The 23,753-nt window shown below is 48.2% G+C and overlaps 1 protein-coding gene across 1 annotated transcript; it reads left to right on the top strand.

Annotated features, from left to right (window-relative positions):
* Nucleotides 1-2,920: 2,920 nt before the first annotated feature.
* LOC136502949 (jasmonate-induced oxygenase 4-like) lies at nucleotides 2,921-23,711 on the top strand. Its single transcript, XM_066498192.1, has 5 exons — nucleotides 2,921-3,117; nucleotides 17,481-17,789; nucleotides 18,130-18,263; nucleotides 22,817-23,019; nucleotides 23,427-23,711. Exons 1-5 carry the CDS (start codon nucleotides 2,921-2,923, stop codon nucleotides 23,709-23,711), a joined length of 1,128 nt encoding a protein of 375 aa, XP_066354289.1.
* Nucleotides 23,712-23,753: the final 42 nt, after the last annotated feature.

Genomic DNA, 23,753 nt, shown 5'->3' with positions numbered 1-23,753 from the left:
TTGAATTTTTAAAATGACCTCAGATGAAAAAATGACCAAAACCAAAGTTTATATCTCAAATTAGTTTAAAAAAAGTTTAGATCTCGAAGAGTTACACAACTTTGTAGTTGACAACTTTTCTTATTTCAAATCATCTAACCAGGGAAAATTACGTTTGAATTTCTCACATTTAAAATTCAAAATTTTCAAACGACCTCGGATGGAGAAACGATCATAACCAAAGTTGTAAATCTCGATGATATCTACAACTTTGCAGTTGAAAACTTTTTCATTTCCATTCGTGTAGGGTCTCATATAGTCATTTCAAAATCGGATGAAGAATACGGGAAGAATGAATATCTCATATGGACACAAGTGACTTTTGGGTGGGTGGAGTGGTTATAGGAGATATGCGTGAGGCTGTAGGTTGTAGGTCTGTTCCCCTTCGGCTGCGTTTTTTGCACAAAAAATCACCTGACTTGTGGCTGCCTGGTGGGGTCTCCCTGTATAATTTTTAGCTATTTTGGTGAGAATGACGGCCACCTCTACAAATCATCGATTTGTAGAAATAAAAAAGTAGATGTGGTTGGGCCAACCGCTTCTATAAATCTTGCCCGTAGCAAGTGTATTCAATATTTTTCTCTAGGCTATGTGTATGGCTCCGATCCTTATGTGAAATAGGTAAGTACCTTTAAAATTGATGCAACAATCTTTTATTCATTACTTCATAATCTCTAGCTAGCACCATATCAGTTACACCATTAACCAGTTCAAAGTTAAGAACAATCAATCACACTGGTTTTCTTTGGTGGTCAATGGCCAGAGTTAAATTACGCCACCATACCATTTTTGTCAACGTTCCGCATCAGGCACACATTCCTACTCTTCTCATTTTAATCATTTTTCATACTTAGTTCTTGCACAATAGTTTGAGATGCAAATAGTGGAATTATGGAACTGCACGTTAATTATATGCTCATGCTAACTTTCAATCTCAACAAACAAAGTAAGGGGTTCTGGCTTGTTGCTGAAAATTTTAGACAACTTTATTCTTTACATATCAAAAAGCTTCAGAGAGATATGCACATGTCTGCTATGCTCTTTTATATATTATTTTGTAATATATGTTAACATCAAAAGGTTCAATCAATTAATTGGTATGTGGTTATGAAGAAATCACGTACATGAAATGGTAACGGTCAAGTTTGACATCCCTATCAATTAAATTGTATCAGTCCAAGCATTGCATGAAATGATCAATTCATCACATGTCTATACTGATTTCAAATCAAGAGTGTCCACATCATCACTTGAAGTTAAGCTTACATATACCATCTTGAGTACTAAAGCTCCATTAAGGTCATAATATAGATTACAAACATATATAACGCCATATGATGTTTTTTTGCTGACATGCTGTTCTCTGTATCCATATATATGATCCCCAACAAGCTAGGACACATTTGATTCAACAATTTAGAAAATTTTCATTAGTTTTGAAACAATAATAATAATATTAATTATAGCTTATATTTGTTTAACATACATGAAAAAGATTGTCATTAATATCTAGTGTATTAAACAAATATTTGGAGGAGTTTGTAAAAGGGGGCTTAAGAAGTGTGGGAAATTCATGGAAATAAGCAATCCATGTATCTAAACAATGAATAGTCTTTAGGTCTCCTAATATATATAGTCCTTTTTCTTTTTTAATTTCCTTTTTGATGATGGCTCATGTTGGGTTTCAGCTCTATCTTACCCCAACTTGTTTGGGAGACTAAAAGGTTTCATTGTTGTGTTTTTACCCTTGTTGATTAAGATATCAAATATTTCCATTTTAAAGATTGGCGTGAATGCTTTATTTGGCTTGCTTGCACAACATAGATATTCAGCCTCTATTGATATAGAAAAACTCATCTAATAGTAACATTTATGTTTATAGCTTGTAAATGAGTCATCATATCTATCTGAAGAGATATGCTTCTGTATAGGAAAATTTTGAATTTCCTTATTATAAATTAAAGGAAAGAAAAGGTTGCCATAGGAATAATATCAGTACTTTTCATGTAGTTCCTAAATCTTGTAATATTTTTTTCGTTTTCTCCACAAATTTCTTGCTTGTACAAGAAAGCCAGCCCTATACATGCAGATATGGAGAATGATGATGCGTGCATCTACAATCCACTCTTGCAATGCCTCTTCCATCACGTGCAAAAACATGGACATGCATGTTTTTTGAAAAAAAGTCCACTTTACGTCCTAGGCTCCTAGCTAGCCGTTCCTTTTTGGTGCATTGAAATGAGATCAAATCATACCTAATGAAACATGTCTTCTTCTCTTGTTGTAGAACTTGTGTTTCGACTGAAATTAATTTGTGAGGTTGATAGTTGGCATACCCCATGTTACGAAAAATAAGAAATTTTGCAATTATTTTTTGTCAGTTCGAAGTATTTTATGTTACTTTAATCCTGATATATAAATACACATGAAAATAACAATAAAAACCATATACATAAGTTTCTAACATAGCCTATGGTCTCGCATATATATATATGTCGTCCAAGGAATTTGAACCTTGAAACACACCTGTAAGAGGAAAAATCGAAAGCGACAATCGATTTCATTAGAGGGTGAAACAAATGTGAATAGTTTGGAAGTAAATTGAGTAAATATTTTGTACAATGTCCAAATGGATAAAATGAATTGTTCGAGTAGTACGATAGACTTTTATTATTTTTTCTTGTGTGTGTATATATAGGTATGAATGAATATCCTTCCAATATATTCTATCACACTGATAGTGTAGTACACACAAATCCCATGTCGTTAATGCATGTTATCATATTACCTTAACCTCATAATCCCAAACAATTTCTCTCTATATATACCCCCACTGATTCATGTCCATACAACCAGATCAAAGAAACTATCACTTCTCATCATGGCAACTATCAATGACCATTGCTGGCCAGAACCCATTGTACCTGTACAAACCCTTTCAAACTCTGGTGTGCCCACTGTGCCACAACAATACATCAAACCTCCATCTGAGCGTCCTTGTGGTAGCATAACTAGCATGAATTCTCCTGATCTTAGCATCCCTATCATTGATCTTGCATGCTTCTATGATATCTCTGAGCATCCACTACTACAGGAATCAATTTGCGCAGCGTGGCCAAAATGGGCTCTGTGGCGGGCACCTCTTTTGCCCACCACGGTTAACCGGTGGCCGGCCACTGAGGCGCCCGCTGCGGGAAAAGGGTTTACCGCGGCGGGCCACCTTACTTGCCCGCCGCAGGAAATCGTTATTTAGCGCGGCGGGCGGTATGAATCGCCCACCGCGGTTAATACGATTTACCGTGGCGGGCTCTTTAAACTGCCCGCCGCGGTAAAGAGTTGATTTACCGAGGCGGGCGCTTTATCTTGCCCGCCGCGGTAAAGCCTGTACAAATACACAGCAACACCCCTTCATCTTCTCCACGGGTCTTCCTCTCTCAAACTCATGGGGGGAGGCTTTGCCCTAAAATTTGAGGAAACTTTTGATTTGAGTTGAAGGGCTTGGATTTGAGGGAAGAGGACATCATAAGAGGTTCATAAAGGCTCTCCCTCTCTCCTTCCATCCTCTCTCTCTATTTCCATCACCTAGAGTTCTCTCTAGATCTAGATCTAGATCTAGATCAATTTTAATGGAAAAAATGATGTCATGTATTTCTTTAACTTTAGATTCATCATAGATGCATGCTTCATCTTTCACATCGTCATTTCCTCTCTTTTTCATGATTTTGGATGTAAAAATCATCAATTTCTCCTAATTCTTCTTTATTTAATGTTGATTGTGACAGATAATGTTCACATGTATGATGGATAGGTCGGAATGGATGTACCGGATCGATAGAGTGAATGATCCGCGGTACCTCTTTGAATTAAGGAAGTTTATTACTGCTGGTAAAGCTCACCGTGAGAGACTGAAGCAGATGACAATCATATGTCCATGTTCTCGTTGCAAGAACCTGAAAGCCCACCGAGACAGCGAGGTGCAAACTCATTTGATCACGTATGGTTTCGTCGAGGGCTACATAGTCTGGACATTTCACGGTGAAAGAGTTGGTGCGAGTGGCGGTGCATCTGGAGTGAGCTCTTCGACGTCGACGACAACAGCACCACCGGTGAATAAAGATCCTTTAGGAGCACCCGGCTCCTCATCATCTTCAGCAGCAGCTGCGCCAGCCGACAGTGACAACAGTTGTCGTGATTACATCACGGTGGATGATCTAATGCAAGACATGGCCGACGAAGCCGGCGACGGTGGGGATGGTTAGGATACTGTGAGCCAACCCGAGGATGTGCAGCTTGTTGAAGATCTAGTCAAACACTTCAATGAAGACGACGTTGTGTTGGGTTGCCCAAAGTGGTTGGAGAATTTTAGAGAGTTGAAGCAGGCGGCAGTTGATCCTCTCTATAAGGACAGCGGCGATTGTCCGAAGGAGTGCATGGCGCTTCGTTTTAACCTCCATATGTTGATGTTGAAGGCTCGTCATGGTTGGTCTGACACTAGCTTCAATGAGTTGTTAAGCTACCTTGCCACCACGTACCCAACGGCTAACAAGGTGCCCGCCAATACTTATCGGGCCAAGAAGCTGATCCAGCCATTGGCGATGAAGCTTAGAAAGTTTGATGCATGCCCTAACCACTGCATCCTGTATCGGGGCAATGAGTATGAGAATTTGACGAGTTGTCCGCACTGCGGCTTTAGTTGGTACAAGAAAAATGCTGGTTGTCGCGTGGATGCAGAAGACGAGGGAGGCTTGCGGGGTGGTCGGAAGAAGAACAAGAAGGGGGCAAAGAAGAGTAGTGCAGCCAAATAGATCTTGTCTCAGCAGGACGATGAAGAAGAGGGTTACACGCACAGGAAAAGTCCAGTACTGTCGGTGTGGTACCTGCCCGTGACCGATCGCCTGCGTGCAATATTTGGGAACCCGGACGATGCCAAGCTCATGTCCTAGCATGCATCAGCTGACCGCCTGAAAGACGATGGCAAGCTACGGCACCCATCCGATGGCAAGCAGTGGAAGGATTTCGACGAGGCCTACCCGGAGTTTGGCAAGGAGCCCAGGCATATTAGGTTCGCGCTGAGTACCGACGGGATGAACCCGTTCGGTGAGCTTAGCAGCTCGCACAGCACTTGGCCCGTCATGCTCACCATGTACAACCTACCTCCCCATCTATGTCAGAAGCGTAGGTACCTTATGCTGACCATGCTTATCTCTGGACCGAAGCAGCCCGGCAACGATATAGATGTGTTCCTGGAGCCGTTCATGGAGGAAATGAAGATACTATTTGATGTTGGGGTCCAGATGGTGGATGCATCCCGCAAGGAGAAGTTCACACTAAAAGCAATCATCTTTGTCACCATCACCGATTACCCCGGTCTCTTCTCACTGTCGGGGCAGATCAAAGGGAAGACCGGCTGTGTAATTTGCATCGACGGGACCTGCTACACTTACCTTAAGGGATCCAATAAGATGGTGTACACGAGGCACAGACGGTTCCTCACCAAAAATCATAGGTATAGAAGAAGTATTATGAACAAATACTTTGACAATCAGGACGAGCCGCAGCGTGATCAACCGACGTAGACTAGTTGGGGGACAAAGGTGTATGAGATGGTCAAGGACATGGATCAGGTGGAGTTTGGAAAGAAGAAGAAGCCGCCTGAAGAGGGGACCAAGCAGACAAGGAAGCGAAAGTGGGACCACACGGAGGAAGTCCCCGCCGCCGTTCCTTTCAAGAAGAAGTCAATTTTCTTCAAGTACCTGTCGTATTGGAAAACACTGAATACACCCCATGCCATCGACTGCATGCACCTAGAGAAAAATGTCTTCGAAAGCATGATCGGTGTCCTGCTAGACATCAAGGGCAAGACAAAGGATGGTATCAAGTCATGGACGGATCTTGTCAATCTGGGCATCAGGCCAGACCTTCACCCGGGACCGCCTCAGAACGGTAAAGTCGATATCCCAGGTGCGGCCTGCAACCTAACGCAAGACGAGAGGACGGCTTTTCTTAAGTTGCTTAGGGGTATCAAGGTGCCGACTGGTTTCTCTTCCAACACCAAGAGCCTGGTCTCCATGAAAGACCTCATAATGACCGGACTCACACGACTGCCACATCATGCTGACTGTGTTCCTACCAATTGCGATTAGGGCTATCCGTCTAGAGTACGTGAAGATGGTCATCACACGGATGTCATACTTCTTTAACCGCATCACCCAGAAGGTCATTGATAAGGCTGAGCTGCCTGCCCTGAAGGAGTTCATCACGGAGACCCTTTGCCAGCTCGAGATGTGCTTTCCACCATCTTACTTTGATATTATGCCACACCTAATGATGCATATGGTCGATCAGATCCATCAACTAGGCCCCGTGTACCTACACCAGATGTGGACGTGCAAGCGGTTCATGTCCACCCTCAATAGATACGTCCATAACCGCGCTTACCCGAAGGGCTCTATGATCGAGGCATACACAACGGAGGAGGCCGTGAACTGGTGTATGAGGTACATAAGAGATGGGAGGGTGATTGGGCTGCCTGTCCATCACCACGAAGGCAAAACCTCAGGGATGGGGTGCACAGGCCGAAAAGTACGCACCGATGTGGCAAACCAAATGGTGCAAGAAGCTCATTATAGCATCCTTCATCAGTTAGTGAGCATGGAGAAATACATTGAAAAGCACCTGGAAGAGATCCGCGCCGCTAATGACGGACAACGCATGGAGGCATGGGTCCAGAACCATCACAAGAGCAATTTCATAGAGTGGCTCAAAGAGCAACACATACCCCTTGAAGGATGCCCTGATGAAGATACGGAGACCGTTAAGAGGCTTGTGTTAGGCCCATCTAGCCAAATCACCATGTGGCAAGGGTATGACGTCTAGGGCTATAGGTTCCACATGAAAGACAAGGACAAGAAGAGCTCGACACAGAACTATGGTGTTCGATACGAGGGCGAAGAAGAGTCCACGGGCCAGAGGAGGCAATACTATGGGCAAGTCGAAGAAATATATGAACTTAACTACGTCCAAAACCTACGCATAACCGTCTTCCGTTGCCAGTGGGTCAAACCAAATGCGGTTGCAGTGGACAGTTATGGGCTAACCACCGTGGACCTCAAAAGTATCGGCTACAAAGATGACCCGTGGGTACTAGCAACCAATGTCGCGCAAGTGGCCTACAATATATATGCAGAGGACCCAAAAAGGCATGTGGTTGTGTCCGAAAAGCAGCGGATTGTGGGAGCTGATGGGGTGCAGAGTCCCGAACAATACAACAACTACGTAGAGCTTGAGCTTTTTACCGATCATCCAAAGAAGATCAAGGCCATCGAGGACCGATTCAACAAGTCCAGGATGATGCCGTGGGCCCACCCCGACGGTGAGAAGAGGACGGTGAAAGCACCTACACCAAAATGATATATGTATCCCAGAGACATATATGTAATAATATAGCTCGATCTATTGAACACAGCACTACTCTACTACTACTACTACACAACACTACTCTACTACTACACAACACTACTCTCTACTTACACACTACTACTCTCTACTAATAATAAATATCAGTGCCCGCTGCAGTATAAAAGTTTTAGATTAATAATAAATTTTAGATTAATAAGTTTTAGATTGATAATAAATATCAGTGGTAGATTGAATGAGCAAATGCAAAAATATTAACCGTGGCGGGCACGTAACAGCGCCCGCCGTGGTTAATCGATTAATCACAGCGGACAGTCTAAGGTACCCGCTGTAGTAAACATTTACCGCGGCGGGCGGCTTATATTACCCGCTGCGGTTAATCCGTGGCTATATATGTGCCACGGCTCGCCCAAATTTTCTAAGTCTTTCGCGCCCTCGAATTTGACCCCGAAGGGCTGCCGAAACTTAGTGCCGCAGCCGCCATCCCCGCCGCTAAGCTCCTCTGCGGTGACATTCGCCCCCGTCCTCCTCCCCCGTGCCCGTGCCCCACCCCCGTCCTCCTCTCCCTTGCCCGCGCCCCACCCCCGTGCTCCTCCAGTGCCCTGTCCCCGGAACCCTAGCTCCGGTGCATCGCCGAGCTCCAAATTTCATGCTGCCCTGTCCCCGGATCTGCTGCTTCGGCCACTGAGAAGTCTCGCGCCACCGCCTCTCCATCCCGTGCCAAGGTGTCGCCGTGTGCCGGGCCCCTTCCCTGGAACCCTTGCTCTAGCCGCCGAGCCCCTCCGTGCTGGGCCCTATCCGCGGAACCCTAGCGTCGGCCACCGAGCTCCTCCGTGGCCACCGCACATGCCCCCCACCCCCGTCCTCCTCCCCGGTCACCGTCCACACGCCGGGCCCCGTCCTCGGAGCCCGGAGCCATAGCTCCAGCTGCCGACACCGAGGACCGCCGCCATCGCCCCTGCTGACCTTGGTCGACCACACCGACGCTAAGGGCCGCCGCCTCTGTCCACGCGTCAGAACCCTAGCACCGTGCTCGCTCCTTTCTTCCCCGGCTCCATCTCCAAGGTTTGAAACTGTATGTGATTTCTCCCTTCTGTGTCCATTTCTGAGCAATGCCTATTTCTACACGTGGAACTGTGATGAATTGGAACTGCCTGTGATGAATTCGAACTGCTACCTATCTAACACTGCTACTAAACTCTACTAACACTGCTACTACTGAACTCTACTACTACTGTCTTGCTGGCTGCTGTCTTTTGCTGACTAAATTGAGCGGTTCCTCTACTACTCTTACTCTTACTGACTAAATTTGATTAAGCTATGATGGGGGTTTATTGCTGCCTATGATGCCAAACAAACTTTTGAGCTATACAGCTCTTACTCTACTCTACTCTACTCTCACCTCCTCTAGTCTACTACTCTATCTTGATGGCCGAAGGACTTAGCCCTTTGGGGCCGAATTTTGAAACTATCTTGATGGCTTTTGTTTGGTATTTGCAATGATGATTCTTTTCACACTTCTAAGCTGAGGCAGTGGCATATGCAATGATGTGAACCCTTTTATGCTGAGGCAGCGGTGATGATGATCGAGTGCCCCCGCTAAACTAGGATGGCTTGTATACCAGATACAAGCAACCAGTTTAAAAGCGATGTGATGACAATGGGGCAAATCTGAGCTAACTACTACTACTTTACTACTCTAGTACTACTCTACTTTACTACTCTAGTACTGTGTCTATACAACTGAAATATGTATTCATTGTAGCTTTCCAATGGCGGAGGAACCGATAAGCAAATGGCGCGACCCTACCCCTAGTGCATCATCATCAACTAGCCTCGAGAGCCAAGTGTCCGTGACCCCGAGGCCAACAAAGAAACGTCGTACAGAGGAGGAAGATGATCCGACCTACCAACCAAGGGACGACAAAGTTGAAAGTGTGCGGTCTCCAAACCCTGAACAGATGCCGGTGGTGCCTCGAGAATTGAATTTCGAGGAGGAACAAGTCAGGGACAAAGAACCCCCCGCTCCATCTCCAACCACTTCAGGCAAGTCTAGGGGTCAGAGGACAAAGCTGAGAGGGGGGGGGGGGGGGGGAACACGGGAGGCACCGGAGGGAAACCCACGGCGAAGTCCATGTGATCCATGAGGTGGGACCAGAGGGAAACCCATTGTCGCCACCCACGGTCCTTGCTAAGTTCAGCAACCAGGTGGCATGTATAGTCAAGGACAAGGTGGAGATCACTTGGGAGGAGTGGAACAATGTCCCGGTCGACTACAAGACACATATCTGGGGGAGGTGACGAGGAGCTTCCATTATCTTGAGGACGCCGATCTGAACAAGTGCAGGGAGTGGGTCATGCACGTGGCAGGAAGAGCCTTTAGAAACTTCAAGTCCATGCTGACCAGGTACTACCTAAAGCTAGGCAAGTCACCCTGTGTCAAATACACTATGGTGAAGGAACATCACTGGGAAGAGTTCTGCAATCAAAGAACAACAGAAGAAGCAAAGGCAAAGAGTGCCAAATTCAGCGCACTCGCGAAGAAGAACCTGCACCCCCACCACTTGGGCATGACTGGGTTTGCTGGTAAGAGGCCCTAGTGGCGGGAGGAAGAAAGGGCTAAAGCTGCCGCCGGGCTTCCCGATCTGTACGACGGTGTAGACTTGAGGGCTAAGGACTTCATCTATGCCCGCAAGCCGAAGAAGCTCAAGGAGGGCGTGAGCAAGTTCAATGAGCCCAAGTTTGAGGAGGTGGAGAGGGCTCTCATCGAGGCCGCTAAATCCAAGGACAGCTTCGAGGTTCATAGGGGCCAGGACTTGTTGACCCTGGCGCTGGGAACCCCCTAGACATGGCCACAGTGCTCGGGGGTTCCCAGCGCCAGGGTTAGCAAGTCCTGCCCCCTGCGAACCTCGAAGCTGTCCTTGGATTTAGCGGCCTCGATGAGAGCCCTCTCCACCTCCTCAAACTTGGGCTCATTGAACTTGCTCGCACCCTCCTTGAGCTTCTTTGGCTTGCGGGCATAGATGAAGTCCTTAGCCCTCAAGTCTACACCGTCGTACAGATCGAGAAGCCCGGCGGCAGCTCTAGCCCTTTCTTCCTCCCACCACTAGGGCCTCTTACCAGCAAATCCAGTCATGCCCAAGTGGTGGGGGTGCAGGTTCTTCTTCGCGAGTGCGCTGAACTTGGCGCTCTTTGCCTTTGCTTCTTCTGTTGTTCTTTGTTTGCAGAACTCTTCCCAGTGATGCTCCTTCACCATAGTGTATTTGACACAAGGTGACTTGCCTAGCTTCAGGTAGTACCTGGTCAGCATGGACTTGAAGTTTCTAAAGGCTCTTCCTACCACGTGCATGACCCACTCCCTGCACTTGTTCAGATCGGTGTCCTCGGGATAATGGAAGCTCCTCATCACCTCACCCTAGATATGTGTCTTGTAGTTGACCGGGACATTGTTCCACTCCTCCCAAGTGATCTCCACCTTGTCCTTGACTATACATGCCACCTGGTTGCTGAACTTAGCAAGGACCATGGGTGGCGACAACGGGTTTCCCTCTGGTCCCACCTCATGGATCACATGGACTTCACCGTGGGTTTCCCTCCGGTGCCTCCCGTGTTCCCCCTTCTCAGCTTTGTCCTCTGACCCCTAGACTTGCCTGAAGTGGTTGGAGATGGAGCGGGGGGGTTCTTTGTCCCTGACTTGTTCCTCCTCGAAATTCAATTCTCGAGGCACCACCGGCATCTGTTCAGGGTTTGGAGACCACGCACTTTCAACTTCGTCATCCCTCGGTTGGTAGGTCGGATCATCTTCCTCCTCTGTACGACGTTTCTTTGTTGGCCTTGGGGTCACGGACACTTGGCTCTCGAGGCTAGTTGATGATGATGCACTAGGGGTAGGGTCGCGCCATTCGCTTATCGGTTCCTCCGCCATTGGAAAGCTACAATGAATATATATTTCAGTTGTATAGACATAGTTATAGAGTAGTAAAGTAGTAGTTGTTGGCTCAGATTTGCCCCCATTGTCATCACTTCGCTTTTAAACTGGTTGCTTGTATCTGGTATACAAGCCATCCTAGTTTAGCGGGGGCACTCGATCATCATCGCCGCTGCCTCAGCATAAAAGGGTTCACATCATTGCATATGCCACTGCCTCAGCTTAGAAGTGTGAAAAGAATCATCATTGCAAATACCAAACAAAAGCCATCAAGATAGTTTCAAAATTCAGCCCCAAAGGGCTAAGTCCTTCGGCCATCAAGATAGAGTAGTAGACTAGAGGAGGTGAGAGTAGAGTAGAGTAGAGTAAGAGGAGTAGAGTAAGAGCTATACAGCTCAAAAGTTTGTTTGGCATCATAGGCAGCAATAAACCCCCATCACAGCTCAATCAAATTTTGTCAGTAAGAGTAAGAGTAGTAGAGGAACTACTCAATTTAGTTAGCAAGACAGCAGCCAGCAAGACAGTAGTAGTAGAGTTCAGTAGTAGCAGTGTTAGCAGAGTTTAGTAGCAGTGTTAGACAGGCAGTAGTTCGAATTCATCACAGGCAGTTCCAATTCATCACAGTTCCACGTGTAGAAATAGGCATTGCTCAGAAATGGACACAGAAGGGAGAAATCACATACAGTTTCAAACCTCAGAGATGGAGCCGGGGAAGAAAGGAGCGAGCACGGTGCTAGGGTTCCGGCGTGCGGATGGAGGAGGCAGCCCTTGGCGTCGGTGTGGTCGACCAAGGTCAGTGGGGGCGACGGCGGCGGCCCTCGGTGTCGGTGGCCGGAGCTATGGCTCCGGGCTCCGAGGATGGGGCCTGGCGTGTGGACGGTGACCGGGGAGGAGGACGAGGGCAGGGGGCACGTGCGGTGGCCACGGAGGAGCTCGGTGGCCGGCGCTAGGGTTCTGGGGATGGGGCCCAGCGTGGAGGAGCTCGGCGGCCGGAGCAAGGGTTCTGGGGAAGGGGCCTAACACGCGGCGACACCTTGGCATAGGATGGAGAGGCGGTGGCGTGAGACTTCTCAGCGGCCGGAGTAGCAGATCCGGGGACAGGGCGGCGCGAAATTTGGAGCTCAGCGACGCACCAGAGCTAGGGTTCTGGGGACGGGGCACCGGAGGAGCACGGGGGTGGGGCGCGGGCAAGGGAGAGGAGGACGGGGGCAGGGCACGGGCACGGGGGAGGAGGACAGGGGCAGGGGTCACCACGGAGGAGCTCAGCGGCGGGGATGGCGGCGGCGGCACTAAGTTTTGGCAGCCCTTCGGGGTCGAATTCGAGGGCGCGAAAGACTTAGAAAATTTGGGCGAGCAGCGGCACATATATAGCCACGGATTAACCGCGACGGGCAATATAAGCCGCCCGCCTTGGTAAATGTTTACTGCAGCGGGCACCTTAGACTGCCCGCCGTGATTAATCGATTAACCGCGGCGGGCGCTGTTACGTGCCCGCCATGGTTAATATTTTTGCATTTGCTCATTCAATCTAACACTGATATTTATTATCAATCTAAAACTTATTAATCTAAAATTTATTATTAATCTAAAACTTTTATACTGCAGCGGGCACTGATATTTATTATTAGTAGAGAGTAGTAGTGTGTAAGTAGAGAGTAGTGTTGTGTAGTAGTAGAGTAGTGTTGTGTAGTAGTAGTAGTAGAGTAGTGCTGTGTTCAATAGATCGAGCTATATTATTACATATATGTCTCTGGGATACATATATCATTTTGGTGCAGGTGCTTTCACCGTCCTCTTCTCACCGTCGGGGTGGGCCCACGACATCATCCTGGACTTGTTGAATCGGTCCTCGATGGCCTTGATCTTCTTTGGATGATCGGTAAAAAGCTCGAGCTCTGCGTAGTTGTTGTATTGTTCGGGACTCTGCACCCCATCAGCTCCCACAATCCGCTGCTTTTCGGACACAACCACATGCCTTTTTGGGTCCTCTGCATATATATTGTAGGCCACTTGCGCGACATTGGTTGCTAGTACCCACGGGTCATCTTTGTAGCCGATACTTTTGAGGTCCACGGTGGTTAGCCCATAACTGTCCACTGCAACCGCATTCGGTTTGACCCACTGGCAACGGAAGACGGTTATGCGTAGGTTTTGGCCGTAGTCAAGTTCCCATATTTCTTCGACTTGCCCATAGTATTACCTCCTCTGGCCCGTGGACTCTTCTTCGCCCGCGTATCGAACACCGCAGTTCTATGGCGAGCTCTTCTTGTCCTTGTCTTTCATGTGGAACCTGTAGCCCTGGACGTCATACCCTTGCCACATGGCGATTTGGCTGGATGGGCCTAACACAAGCCTCTTAACGGTCTCCGTATCTTCATCAAGGCATCCTTCAAGCGGTATGTGTTGCTCTTTGAGCCACTCTATGAAATTGCTCTTGTGATGGTTCTAGACCCATGCCTCCGTGCGCTGTCCGTCATTAGCGGTGCGGATCTCTTCTAGGTGCTTTTCAATGTATTTCTCCATGCTCACTAACTGATGAAGGATGTTGTAATGAGCTTCTTGCACCGTTCGGTTTGCCACATCGGTGCGTACTTTTCGGCCTGTGCACCCCATCCCTGAGGTTTTGCCTTCGTGGTGATGGACAGGTAGCCCAATCACCCTCCCATCTCTTATGTACCTCATACACCAGTTCATGGCCTCCTCCGTTGTGTATGCCTCGATCATAGAGCCCTTTGGGTAAGCGTGGTTATGGACGTATCTGTTGAGGGTGGACATGAACCGCTCGTACGTCCACATCTGGTGTAGGTACACGAGGCCCAGTTGATGGATCTGATCGACCATATGAGTCATTAGGTGTGGCATAATATCAAAGTAAGATGGTGGAAAGCACATCTTGAGCTGGCAAAGGGTCTCCGCGATGAACTCCTTCAGGGCAGGCAGCTCAGCCTTATCAATGACCTTCTGGGTGATGCGGTTAAAGAAGTATGACATCCGTGTGATGACCATCTTCACGTACTCTAGACGGATAGCCCTAATCGCAATTGGTAGGAACACCGTCAGCATGACGTGGTAGTCATGTGAGTTGTAGCCGGTCATTATGAGGTCTTTCATGGAGACCAGGCTCTTAGTGTTGGAAGAGAAACCAGTCGGCACCTTGATACCCCTAAGCAACTTAAGAAAAGCCGTCCTCTCGTCTTGCGTTAGGTTGCAGGCCGCACCCGGGATATCGACTTTACCGTTCTGAGGTGGTCCCGGGTGAAGGTCCGGCCTGATGCCCAGATTGACAAGATCTGTCTGTGACTTGATACCATCCTTTGTCTTGCCCTTGATGTCCAGCAGGACATCGATCGTGCTTTCAAAGACATTTTTCTCTAGGTGCATGCAGTCGATGGCATGGGGTGTATTCAGTGTTTTCCAATACGACAGGTACTTGAAGAAAATTGACTTCTTCTTGAAAGGAACGGTGGCAGGGACTTCCTCCGTGTGGTCCCGCTTTCGCTTCCTTGTCTGCTTGGTCCCCTCTTCAGGCGGCTTCTTCTTCTTTCCAAACTCCACCTGATCCATGTCCTTGACCATCTCATACACCTTTGTCCCCCAACTAGTCTACGTCGGTTGATCATGCTGCGGCTCGTCCTGATTGTCAAAGTATTTGTTCATAATACTTCTTCTATACCTATGATTTTTGGTGAGGAACCGTCTGTGCCTCGTGTACACCATCTTATTGGATCCCTTAAGGTAAGTGTAGCAGGTCTCGTCGATGCAAATTACGCAGCCGATCTTCTGTTTGATCTGCCCCGACAGTGAGAAGAGACCGGGGTAATCGGTGATGGTGACAAAGATGATTGCTTTTAGTGTGAACTTCTCCTTGCGGGATGCATCCACCATCTGGACCCCAACATCAAATAGTATCTTCATTTCCTCCATGAACGGCTCCAGGAACACATCTATATCGTTGCCGGGCTGCTTCGGTCCAGAGATAAGCATGGTCAGCATAAGGTACCTACGCTTCTAACATAGATGGGGAGGTAGGTTGTACATGGTGAGCATGACGGGCCAAGTGCTGTGCGAGCTGCTAAGCTCACCGAACGGGTTCATCCCGTCGGTACTCAGTGCGAACCTAACATGCCTAGGCTCCTTGCCAAACTCCAGGTAGGCCTCATCGAAATCCTTCCACTGCTTGCCATCGGATGGGTGCCGTAGCTTGCCATCGTCTTTCAGGCGGTCAGCTGATGCATGCTAGGACATGAGCTTGGCATCGTCCAGGTTCCCAAATATTGCACGCAGACGATCGGTCACGGGCAGGTACCACACCGACAGTGCTGGACTTTTCCTGTGCGTGTAACCCTCTTCTTCATCGTCCTGCTGAGCCAAGATTTATTTGGCTGCACTGCTCTTCTTTGCCCCCTTCTTGTTCTTCTTCTGACCACCCCGCAAGCCTCCCTCGTCTTCTGCATCCACGCGACAACCAGCATTTTTCTTGTACCAACTAAAGCCGCAGTGCGGACAACTCATCAAATTCTCATACTCATTGCCCCGATACAGGATGCAGTGGTTAGGGCATGCATCAAACTTTCTAAGCTTCATCGCCACTGGCCGGATCAGCTTCTTGGCCCGATAAGTATTGGCGGGCACCTTGTTAGCCGTTGGGTACGTGGTGGCAAGGTAGCTTAACAACTCATTGAAGCTAGTGTCAGACCAACCATGACGAGCCTTCAACATCAACATATGGAGGTTAAAACGAAGCGCCGTGCACTCCTTCGGACAATCGCCGCCGTCCTTATAGAGAGGATCAACTGCCGCCTGCTTCAACTCTCTGAAATTCTCCAACCACTTTGGGCAACCCAACACAACATCGTCTTCATTGAAGTGTTTGACTAGATCTTTAACAAGCTGCACATCCTCGGGTTGGCTCACAGTATCCTAACCATCCCCACCGTCACCGGCTTCGTCGGCCATATCTTGCATTAGATCATCCACCATGATGTAATCACAACAACTGTTGTCACTGTCGGTTGGTGCAGCTGCTGCTGAAGATGATGAGGAGCCGGGTGCTCCTAAAGGATCTTTATTCACCGGTGGTGCTGTCATCGTCGGCGTCGAAGTGCTCACTCTAGATGCACCGCCACTCGCACCAACTCTTTCACCGTGAAATGTCCAGACTATGTAGCCCTCTACGAAACCATACATGATCAAATGAGTTTGCACCTCGCTGTCTCGGTGGGCTTTCAGGTTCTTGCAATGAGAACATGGACATATGGTTGTCATCTGCTTCAGTCTCTCACGGTGAGCTTTACCAGTAGTAATAAACTTCCTTAATTCAAAGAGGTACCGCGGATCATTCACTCTATCGATCCGGTACATCCATTCCGACCTATCCATCATACCTGTGAACATTATCCATCACAATCAACATTAAATAAAGAAGAATTAGGAGAAATTGATGATTTTTACGTCCAAAATCATGAAAAAGAGAGGAAATGACGATGTGAAAGATGAAGCATGCATCTATGATGAATCTAAAGTTAAAGAAATACATGACATCATTTTTTCCATTAAAATTGATCTAGATCTAGAGAGAACTCTAGGTGATGGAAATAGAGAGAGAGAGGATGGAAGGAGAGAGGGAGAGCCTTTATGAACCTCTTATGATGTCCTCCTCCCTCAAATCCAAGCCCTTCAACTCAAATCAAAAGTTTCCTCAAATTTTAGGGCAAAGCCCCCCCCCATGAGTTTGAGAGAGGAAGACCCGTGGAGAAGATGAAGGGGTGTTGCTGTGTATTTGTACAGGCTTTACCGTGGCGGGCAAGATAAAGCGCCCGCCTCGGTAAATCAACTCTTTACTGCGGCAGGCAGTTTAAAGAGCCCGTCACGGTAAATCGTATTAACCGCGGCGGGCGATTCATACCGCCCGCCGCGCTAAATAACGATTTCCTACGGCGGGCAAGTAAGGTGGCCCGCCGTGGTAAACCCTTTTCCCGCAGCGGGCGCCTCGGTGGCCAGCCTCGGTGGCCGGCCACCGGTTAACCATGGTGGGCAAAAGAGGTGTCCGCCACGGAGCCCATTTTGGCCACGCTGCGCAAATTGATTCCTATAGTAGTGATCGCCAAGCGGTGCTAGAAGCAATCGGTGAAGCATGCAAGAACTGGGGATTCTTCCTAGTAGTGAATCATGGTGTGGGCATCGATTCAGTAAAGAGGATGAGAGAGGCATGGAGGGAGTTCTTTGACCTGCCTATGGAAGAGAAAAAATTATATGCAAACTCACCGGTGACATACGAGGGCTATGGGAGCCGCCTTGGAGTTGAGAAAGGTGCAACCTTAGATTGGAGTGACTATTACTTCCTAAACCTCCTGCCAAATGATATGAAGAACCTTGAGAAGTGGCCAGAGATGCCTCGTCACCTGAGGTAATACGTGAATGAGACGATCTGATATCTAGCTTAATTTAACTTTCTCTTCTGCAATTTATTTATTATGCATGGTGTCTACCATATCTTTTGTTATGTTAACTGTGTGATCCAACTTAGAATTCAGATGTCTTTTGCTTCTTTTTCTTATTACCAGATGTATCGGTGTGCAATAATTCAACTTGATGAAAGCCAAGTAGCTTGAAATACAAAATTAAAAAACTAACTTCTATACGATTATGACGTGCGAGATGAGTGAAAGCCCTTACATATATATGAATCATGAATGAAAGCTCATACATATGTCAAGAAACTTATGTCTCTTTGTATGTATGTGCAGGGAGGTGACTGAGAAGTTTGCATCCGAGCTAATGAATCTGAGTGAAGTACTGCTCAAGGCCATGTCAAGCACCTTAGGATTAGATGAGGACTACCTTCACATGGCCTTTGGTGGAAGTAAGGGCATCTCAGCAAGTGTGACAGAACCGCCTAATCTAATACCTCACAGGAGTGCTTGTCTTCCATTAGTCACTAAGCACTCGAGGGAGAACACTAAATTACTCGGTTCTGTCGGGCACACCCCAGGGGAGAACCCAAAAATCCACATTTTTACCATCAGGATCACAAATGAGAGAATAAAGCTTACAGCATTCTTAACCATTTCTTACATCACTTTTAGTACAACATCCGAGTATAATATTTATTTACTATAACAGCGAAATGTAATTATATTATCAGAGTTATGAATAACTTAATGTAACAGCGGAATATAAACATGTTAACAGAGTTATAGCGGAAATAAACATCTATTAATGATATGATGAAGTATTGATATATAAACTACGCCAACAGATTATAAAACTTTCATTTATAAAAACATTTGGTGAGAGTTATAAATAACAACTACGATCGCAGCGTAAAGGAATCCCCGTTGAGCCCACCAGGAGGAATCCACACACAAGAGTCAGCTTTAGCATCCACCGGTCACATGCAACAGGGGGAATAAAACCCTGAGTACTCAATTGTACTCAACAAGACTTACCCGATAGGAGAAAAGAAAAGACTCCAAGGATATGCAAGGCTATCTGGCTTGTGGGTTGATTGCATTTGCAGGAAGCATTACTAAACGTGTGTCCTTATATTCGATTTTTATTAATAGCCGTATTGGTTTATTAACTAACCATTCTATATAAGCACATGTTCTACTTTCAAGCAGGTGGTAAGCAATCAGAGTTCCTTTTTTCATCTTCCATCTTTCATCTTCAGTTCTTACTACGATGCTAAACCATAGACAAGCCGTACTGGATTTCCCGGTGATTCGCGAATCAATGCCCCCAGCTGGGTACCCCGAAAACACACGCCCCGCTTGTACCCCAGGCACAAGTAGGACCAACCCATCGCTCTCCTATCCCGGGTGTCTAGGTCCCCATCCAAACTAGGACTCCAAGCCCCCGCCCCTGAGTCCTGGACTCAGTGCGGTGCAAGGACCTCCTCCACCAAAAAGAAACCCTGACAGTCGGTCCAAAAAGAGCCGGATCCGCGACAAGAGAGCAACAAGTCTTCCAAACGCCCATACACAAGTATATGCTCGGAATAATAAGTCTGTGACCTACCTAGAGTCTTATGCAACGACCGGTCCTTAACTGACACAGATAGGGAAAGCAGTGTAACCAAGCCATGCCCCGCGTCTACGGCGACACAACCTCTTACACCCACCAATACCCAAACCATATCCCTGCCCGGTCACTATTTTCCTTTCCACCATTTATATTTTCCAAGTGATAATAATTCAGTAATATATTTCCTATCTCTCACGAGTGACAGGCAATCACTCGACTTCTATCGGAGTCCTATAGCATAGCAATCTACACGATCCTATCATACTAGTAAGACTCATAGGATAAAGATATATATGCAAGTGGGTTTCATTCAACTCCTTAAAACTTAATGCACAAATATAATTTAAACTGCAGAAAAGTAGGGGTTATGCACCGGGGCTTGCCTGGGTAAGATATATTAAAAAGTTAGTATTTGCATCTTCAGATCATCCACCATCAGCTGAATAACAAGCCCATTGCATCATCTCATGGAGAGAATACCATTACACCATCTTCGGATTCCCAACCATCCTTCAATTGATCCGTTGATCCATCATCGTACCTATATGAGATGCAATGCGATGCAAATGCAAAGACATAATTAATTGACTGCAATTGTGACTCGTAAAGTACGATTTACGCCTCTCAAGTTAACGAGCTCGTTCTAGCGACGACCGTACTTAGGCTACCTATCCACGTTGTCGGATAAGGCGTTATTTCCCAATAATTATTTTAGTTATAAAAACCAAGGTGTTTCTTTATTTTATTCTATCAATTTAATCCTTATTCAAAATAGAGCATCATTAGCTACCTAACAAACTAATTATTCTGGAGCTACAAAAATTACCACGAGTACCTAATATTGCTAAGAGCCTACTGTCAAAATTTCAGATCCAACGCTATTACCAATTTACCACAGAAATTCCTACAAGCTCTCCTTTTAACAATATTAAACATTTTATAATAAGTAGGGCAACCCTAAAAACATACCGAGTCTATGTGAACAAAATACACTACTAGGTAGATCATGATTTTAGAAACTCAATAAAACTGGTTTGGTATTTTTACGATTTATCTATGATTTACTACGAATTTTATAAGTTTATTTACGAAACTAAATTAACAAATGCTTTAGAAATCTAAAAGGACCGGCAGCTAACTATTCGGCCCAACTCGGAAATCCGCGCACGCGCGGCCCAGGCGCGACGGCAATCCAGCAGCGTGGAAATAGGCCGGCCAGAGGCCCAGGCGGCAGTGACACCCGACCGGCCCAGGCGCAAGCGGACCAAGGCCGGACCAGGCGCAAGCAACGGGCAGCCCACAGACGCACGCGGTAGGCCGGCCCAGCGCAGGCGCGGGTGGCCCAAGCGCAGTGGCAACCGGCCAGCCCAGCGGGGAAGGCGGCGGCCCAACGCGGCAGGCGGCCCAGCAGGCCCACGCCAGCAGCACCAATGGCCCAGGCGGCAACGCAGGTGGCCCAGGCAGGCAGGTGGCGCGACCTATATGCGAAACAGCCCCTGATCCTTCCTCAATTTAACCCACGGTACGAAAATACTATTCATGCAAGTCATTGACTTTGCAATAAGAACCCCGTAACGTTCTTTAATTCGCTTTCTCACCTTCTCTTCTTCTTCTACGACTGGAGGAACAGAGGAGCACCGGACGGCGGCGTCGATCGACCAACTTCCGGCCATCCTACGCACCCACCGGTGGTAGGGAGGCGGCGCGAGGCAGCGGCGGTCCAGGACACGCACGGATGTGGCCAAAACCCTCCCTGCCGTGGTGCGCTGAGACGCGGCCACACACAGCGGCGGGCGCGACGGCTGGCAACTGGCGACGACGGTGCTGCGGAGCATGGTGGCTGGCAAGGCCGGGCTCCCGGGCACCAGGCGGACAAGGCGCGCCCCCGGCTAGACCCTGCTCGTGCCGGGGCAGGGCGTCGTGGCCTGGCCGCGTGCGAGCAGCACGGCGAAGACCCGAGCAGGGACCGCGGCGGCTCCCGTCGACACGGTGGCGCGGCTATGGCGTCCATGGCATTTGCAGCGCGGGGAGGGAGGACGCGCGCTGCGGCACGGCCGAGCACGGGCGGCCAGACCAAGACGTGCGCGAACCAGGCAGGGGGAAAGTGGGGCGGAGACGCGCGCGCGGGCACCGGCGTGCGGGCACAGAAGGAGCAGTGGTAATGCGGTGCACAGCATCGCAGGCTCAGGCGTGGAGCCGGCAACGGCGCCGCAGCGGGGCAGCGGGTGCGGTTGCGTGTGCTAGCGCGGGGGAAGGACCGGCTTCGGCGCGGACGGGGCGCGGGACAGCGTAGGCTCGGACGCGCCGCGCGAGGAAAGCTTGACGACGGCGAGCGCGGCCTAGCCGGTGCTGCAGGGCACACGGGCGCGGCTGCGGCTTGGCAGCGGAGCTACACAGGTCCCGGGCGAGGCACGGCAGGGCACGGCGAGAAGCAAGCAGAGGAAAGGAAATAAAAGCAAGCAGCGGCGGTAGCAGCTCGGCTTGGAAAAGCAATGGAGACAGAGAGACAGAGGCAGACAGACAAGACAGCGACAAGGGCAAACGCACAAAGGAAAAGCCAGTGGAAAGGACGAGCAGGAACTGGGCTCCTCGGCTGCAGAAAAAGAAAGGGAGAGGGAGAAACAACGCTGCCGACACGGAGGTGACCCACCTTGACTTTGCCCTGGCGCGACGCGACTGAACGACAGCAAACGTGCAGGCGTAGACACTTTAGTGGCACGGCTCGGATAGAGGCAGACAGCGTTGCAGGGCCAGAACACGACGCGGGCGAGTGAGCTGGACTAGCTGGGCGACGATATTTATACAGCTCGGCCATCAGTGGTCGCGTACGCATTAAAGGCTCGTGGCGTTCGCACGGTACGGCTTAAAGAAAACGTGCCGCGACGTTTCGTGACGAGACGGCTCAGCTTTGGCTGCGTGCGGACGACGACAGCGGAACAACAGCCGTATACAAAGCTCGCCACGCAAAACCAATGTAGAAAGCAACACGGGGAAAACAGCGGCATCACGACAAAGCCATTAGTTCGACGAGACAACGGAGGCGGTGGCTACTCCGCGGTACTTTCGTTATTATTTTAAATGCAACAAAAAATCACACTCCGAATTTTACTTAAGTACTATATACCAGTCGTATCGTATTTTATTTATAAAAATTGTTTTTCGTGTTTAATCAATTAAACACGACGTTCGCTATTTATTTGCTAGAATCGTCGTTCAACATTCCTAAATATCTCTACGCACGGTGTAATTGAACTTGAGCGTTTATTCGAGTCCCCACAACTGAGTCACTGGATCCACTCATCACGTCGAGTATGTTTTAAATAAAAAATTCGAGAAACTTGTTTCGAAAATTTGACTTAGACCTAAATCGCGGTGCTAAACGAGCTCGTAACACCAAAGGTGTTACAGCAAGCATGCGTGTAAACTACTATCCAAAGTGCCCAGAGCCTGAGCTGACCCTTGGCCTCTCCTCTCACTCTGATCCTGGCGGTATCACCTTGCTCCTTGTTGATGAAAATGTCAAGGGGACGCAGGTACGCAAGGGGAACACATGGGTCACGGTGCAGCCGATCCCGGGTGCCTTTGTTGTAAACGTTGGAGATCAAATTCAGGTTATATTAACCCTATATTATATCCCTGTTATTATCTTTATATTTTTATACATATACTAGAGGGAAAATTGTTGTTTTTGCGTGAAGTAGTAGCTTTATTACCTTTACATCAAGTATATATAGCGGTAGTATGTAAGAGTTGAACACAGCATGGAGCTGACGTGCGCATCAGGCTGATGGACCGTGAAATAATCAAAAGAAACTGAATAGTGTAACCCATAGTATTGCATATGCTTTGCAAACATTCAAATGCATGCGTACACAGTTACATAAGCATGTATGCCGCATGCACTACTAAATTTTTGTATATATATACTAGCTAGTACTCGATCGATGCAATATACTTATATGGTGGATGATGCATGATATACACGATGATGCATGATGCATGCATGGATATGGAACAGATCTTGAGCAACGGCGCGTACAAGAGCGTGGAGCACCGCGCGCTGGCTAGCTCCGGCGACGACCGCCTCACCATCGCCTTCTTCTGCAACACTTGCGGCGACCTCCCCATCGCGCCGGCGGCTCAGCTGGTGGGCCCCGAGTCGCCGGCGGTGTACGGTCAGCCGGCCATCACCTTCAACGAGTACCGCAAGTACGTGCGCACCAAGGGCGCCCGAGGCAGGGCGCAGGTGGAGTCCCTCTCTAGCTGCAACACCAGCAGCAACACCAGCATCACCATGAATTAACCTAGCTGCACGCGAGCAAGAGAGATGGGAATAAAGTGCATG

This window comes from Miscanthus floridulus, chromosome 14 (assembly GCF_019320115.1).
Source record: "Miscanthus floridulus cultivar M001 chromosome 14, ASM1932011v1, whole genome shotgun sequence".
In the NCBI taxonomy this organism is placed as follows: Eukaryota; Viridiplantae; Streptophyta; class Magnoliopsida; order Poales; family Poaceae; genus Miscanthus; species Miscanthus floridulus.
Note: the sequence above shows the minus strand (reverse complement) of the source record. Positions and strands in the feature narration are given on the sequence as shown.